General features: G+C 44.6%; 1 protein-coding gene across 1 annotated transcript in view; it reads left to right on the top strand.

The window, feature by feature from the left end:
• ZNF609 (zinc finger protein 609) overlaps window positions 1-5220 on the top strand; it is a 236861-nt gene that overhangs the window by 10476 nt on the left and 221165 nt on the right. The window contains exon 3 of the mRNA XM_003784418.3: window positions 1449-2322. Coding sequence (XP_003784466.1) covers window positions 1576-2322 — 747 coding nt within the window. The 5' untranslated portion in view covers window positions 1449-1575. The remainder of the gene's footprint in view (window positions 1-1448; window positions 2323-5220) is intronic.

The following is a 5220-nucleotide window of genomic DNA, read 5'->3' on the forward strand; positions in this document are numbered from 1 at the left end:
GGCCAGGTTTGAACCCCCGACCCTTGGTATATGGGGCCGGTGCCCTATCCACCGAGCCACAGGCGCCGCCCAGCTATTATTATTTTTTTTAGAGACAGAGTCTTACTTTGTTGCCCTCGGTAGAGTGCTGTGGCATCACAGTTCACAGCAACCTCCAGCTCTTGGGCTTAGGAGATTCTCTTGCCTCAGCCTCCAGAGTAGCTGGGACTACAGGCCTCTATCACAACGCCCAACTATTTTTTTGTTGCAATTTGGCCGGGGCTGAGTTTGAACCTGCCACCTCGGAATATGGGGCTGGCGCCCTACTCACTGAGCCACAGGTGCCGCTCGCAACAATTATTTTTTTAATGGCTATAGAAAGATGGTAGACAAAGAAGTAAGCAAAAACAAAACTCTTTGGGTTTACCATAAAATAAAACCTAGATGATATATATTGGCTGCGAGGTTTTCTAGATGGTTTATCTTCCCAGCTCTCATGAGTCAGGAGTCAGTGGAGAAATGTAAATTGCCCTTTTAATACCGCCCCCCTCCAATCTCTGACTCGTGAAGTGTAAGGCTTTGGTATTTGTTAATAGAGTACCATCAACCTTATATGAGAAAGTGAAGAGTTATCCAACATCGTGGTGTTAGATTTTTTTTTAGTAGTATCTAGTTTTTGGTAGGATAAACCTTCTCCTCCTTTTCTATGTTTTTGTAAGTATTTTAGTGGGAAGCCAGAAAGGCTGTATTGAAGCCTACTACTCAGACATAATTTGAAACCTGGAATTTGATAAGGCTGATTTAACTTCTCTGAACATAAGCTGATTGGTTGAGTCCTCTCTGAGAATTGTCTCCTCCAGTTGCAGTCTTTGCCTCTGTCCTGAAGTTACATTTTTCCCAGTTCTGCTTGCTCTTCTCTTTAGCCATAAGACTTTTCCTCCCCAATAGTAGAATGACTAAGAATCTATACTATTTTTAGTAGGGGCATGCCCTGTTAGTAGCGGGCATTTGAAGCTTTTGCCTAGATGATGTTCTGAGTCTCTAATAATTTAAAAGAAATAGCAAGAAGAAAGGGTATTTGAACAAAGTTGTGCTAGAGTTGAAATCTGTGATATGCCAGGATATACAGTTGTGCTGTACTGACTGAGGGAAGATTACCAACTGGGAGTTTAATAGAAATAAGTTTTTCAAGAATGGGAAACTATCTCTAGGGGACTCTTAGTTAAAACTTACCACAAAATCTCCAGGTATTTGGAAATACTGTGTTCTCCCCCGAGGAGATGAAGTGGGAATTAACTTTTCCCTAGGTCCAATGTGACTTGGTTAGAAATACAGTTGTACCTGTTTGTCTTGTCCATTGTGATGTGATAGTCGCATAGGAAGGGTCTGTTTTGTGTGGGAGTTTATTTCAGTCTGTCTCCTTGCCTGTACTGTTTCTTTTAACAGTTCTTCACATTTTCTTTTTCCAGCAATGATGTTGTCCACTGGGCATATACTGACCAATGTGGCAGGTCTGAGAACATAGCTGAAGCTGAAAATAGGAAAACTGGGGGCAAGGAAGAGCCTTGAATCTTGAGCTGGGACGTTGACTCTAAGATGTCCTTGAGCAGTGGAGCCTCCGGAGGGAAAGGAGTGGATGCAAACCCGGTTGAGACATACGACAGTGGGGATGAATGGGACATTGGAGTAGGGAATCTCATCATTGACCTGGACGCCGATCTGGAAAAGGACCAGCAGAAACTGGAAATGTCAGGCTCAAAGGAGGTGGGGATACCGGCTCCCAATGCTGTGGCCACACTACCAGACAACATCAAGTTTGTGACCCCAGTGCCAGGTCCTCAAGGGAAGGAAGGCAAATCAAAATCCAAAAGGAATAAGAGTGGCAAAGACACTAGCAAACCCACTCCAGGGACTTCCCTGTTCACTCCAAGTGAGGGGGCAGCTAGCAAGAAGGAGATGCAGGGGCGTGCAGGAGATGGTGCCAATGCAGGAGGCCTGGTTGCTGCTATTGCTTCCAAGGGCTCAGAGAAGGCGGCTAAGGCATCCCGCAGTGTAGCTGGCTCAAAAAAGGAGAAGGAGAACAGCTCATCAAAGAGCAAGAAGGAGAGAAGCGAAGGAGTGGGGACTTGTTCAGAAAAGGATCCTGGGGTCCTCCAGCCAGTTCCCTTAGGAGGACGGGTTGGTCAGTATGATGGAAGTACAGGGGTGGATACAGGAGCTGTGGAGCCACTTGGGAGTATAGCTATTGAGCCTGGGGCAGCGCTCAATCCTTTGGGAGTTAAACCGGAGCCAGAGGAAGGGGAGAATGAGTGTCGTCCACTAAAGAAAGTCAAGTCTGAAAAGGTAAGAGGTGGCCAGATCTGGCTGCCCGCTGCCAGTCAGAACTGCCCTGGACTAACTGCCAAATGCTTTGTGTACTCTGTGGGAAGCTCATTAGTTTGTGGTTAATGACCAATTACAAGGTCAGAGCAGCTGGTAATGATAATGTGGTTTTGTTCCAAATTAGAGGATTCCCTACAGACTAATTTTCAACAGGCGTGGACATTTTGGAGCAGGATATCTGTTGTTGGGGACAGCTACCTGGTAGAATGAATTTTCTATAGTCTGAGTTGAGACCTTCTCCTCTTCTCCTTGTTCTACCATAGACACATGTTGCTAGAAGCTGTTATCAAACTTACTAGACCTGTATTTGGTTCTCAGCTTGGTCATTTCATCATCATAGTCATAACAGATGATAAACTTAATAAGCTTACTACAAAGCTTATGGTTATATGTATAGGTTGAATAGAGTTCTTGATGAGGTAAATGGTATTGTTGGGTCTCTAAAAAGACCAAAGGGGCTCAGTGCCTGTGGCTGAAGCCGCTGAGGTGCCAGCCACATACACCTGAGCTGGTGGGTTTGAATCCAGCCCAGGCCCACCAAACAACGACAGATACAACGAAAAAATAGCTGGGCATTGTGGCAGGCGCCTGTAGTCCCAGCTACTTGGGAGGCGGAAGGAGGAGAATTGCTTGAGCCCAGGAGTTGGAGGTTGCTGTGAGTTGTGATGCCACAGTGCTCTACCCAGAGGTGTTAGCTTGAGGCTCTGTCTCAAAAAAAAAAAAAAAAAAAAGACCAAAGGGTTATTTATGTCTCATGGCTTATCTACCAAGTGTTCTGTTGATAACTACCAAAGAGCAAAGAGGCACAGTTTGAGTGCAGAAGGTACTGATTGTACCATGAAGTACTTAATCAGACCTTATGAGTTAGTGTTGTAGCTATGAAAGTTTGGCTTAGAATGAAGTTCTTTGGCCACTAAAAGATGTAACTCTTTGCCAGTGTCTTCCACAGCTTTTTAGGACTTAAAAGTCTCAGGGTGGTTTAATCGCTGCCAAACCATGTAATGATACCTTGCTTTCTGCTTAACTTGGAAGGACAGGTGCCTACATCCTCAGGAGGAGTTAAAGCTGAGTCCTTTCTTTGGGAAGATGATTTTAGTTTATGTTTCAGGAAATAGAGCTTGCAAGTGCTAGAGCTGAGTAGATGTGAGTCTGGAGTCAGCTCAGGCTGCTTTAAACTTCAGTAGCTTATAATTTCTTACAAAGTGGCTTGCCTAGTGATGAGTTGTTCATTGGCTCTTGATTATCTGCTCTGTGCTTTGCTCACCCTGTGCTTTCAGCTGATCCCAGCAGATGCAATATAAATTGATTTCTCTGTAATTACATCAGCTACAGCAGGGAATACCTATTTCCATATGTAAATGTTAATAAAGGCTAGATGTTTGGTAATGGTCCTGGATTGGCACAAGTGATAGCTTGTGCTTCCTTTACTGTAGATTTTGGTCTTTGTCTTTGACATGTCTGTAGCTCTTAGCAACATCTGGACATTTCTGGTAATAGGGCTGTGAGTTTCTTCTACTAATAACACAATGGCTCATTCCCTTTTACCAGCAGCAGCTGCCAGAGAGGCTGCCTGTGTTTTAAGTAGCAGATGCTATAGTCCACTTCAGCAGAGTCAAGTTCCAGCTGGTTACTGGCATGGCTCATCCTGTACTGCCTGTCATTTACCATTCTCTTTGGGATACAGATGGATAATAGGCCTAGGAATACCAGGAGTTTTACTGTGCTCTACGTCTGATTTCAGGAATCTCTTGGCATATTTCCATGTTCATCATAATCATTGTTCTTTCTGTGCTGAAAAGTACTTCCAAGAGTGGCCTTTATTTCCCTGGGTTTTTTTTTTTTTTTGGCTTTTTTTTGGAGACAGAGTTTTACTTTCTCCCCCTTGATAGGGTGCTGTGGCATCATAGCTCACAGCAACCTCAAACTCTTGCGCTTAAGTGATTCTCTTGCCTCGGCCTCCCAAGTAGATGGGACTATAGTCGCCGGCCACAACACCTAGGTATTTTTAGAGATGGTGCCTCAGTCTGGCTTAGTTGGTCTCGAACCTGTGAGTTCAGGCAGTCTACCTGCCTCAGCCTCCCAGAGTGCTAGGATTACAGGCATGAGCCACCATGCCAGGCCCTGTTTTTTGTTTGTTTGTTTGTTTTTATTGTTGTTGTTGTTGTTTTTTAAGAGAACTTGGCTCATGTAGCAATCTTCTAAGTCCAGTAGTAGTCTGTGGGTGAAAGGATTAATATCGCTTAGCTTCATATTGAATTTAAGGTTAAATGTCCATGATTGTCGTCAGTGAAGTAGCGAAAGGAACCAATTTTCTCGTACAGGTTCAGGGACTGATTGAGTGACTACCTTTCAGATTATAATTGGGCTAAAAGATGCAATATATTTGGCTAAGAATAACCCTTGGGACTAAGCATGGTGGCTCATCCCTGTAATCCAAAAATTTTGGGAGGGCGAATTGAGAGTTTGTGATGAGCCTAGGCAACGTAACAAGACCTTGTCCCTATAAAAAATTAAAAAATTACCTGGGCATGGGTGGTACATGTGTGTAGATCCAGGCTCGGGAGGCTGAGGCAGGAGGATTACTTGAGCCTAGGAGTTTCAGGTTAAACTGGGCTATAATCCCACTGCACTTATAGCCTGGGCAACAAAAGAAGATCCCATCTCTTAAAAAATACAAATATGCCTTGGTGCCAGGGAGTCGGGGAGTTTTGCCCTTAATAATGTTGCTTTGAATCAGGCATGGTGGCTCGGCGCCTGTGGCTCAAGCGGCTAAGGCGCTAGCCACATACACCTAAGGTGGTGGGTTCGAATCCCCAGCTCGGGCCCGCCAAACAACAATGATGGCTGCAACCAAAAAAT

The sequence above is a fragment of the Otolemur garnettii genome, unplaced genomic scaffold (assembly GCF_000181295.1).
Source record: "Otolemur garnettii isolate 467f Iridium unplaced genomic scaffold, OtoGar3 scaffold00011, whole genome shotgun sequence".
Classification (NCBI taxonomy): Eukaryota; Metazoa; Chordata; class Mammalia; order Primates; family Galagidae; genus Otolemur; species Otolemur garnettii.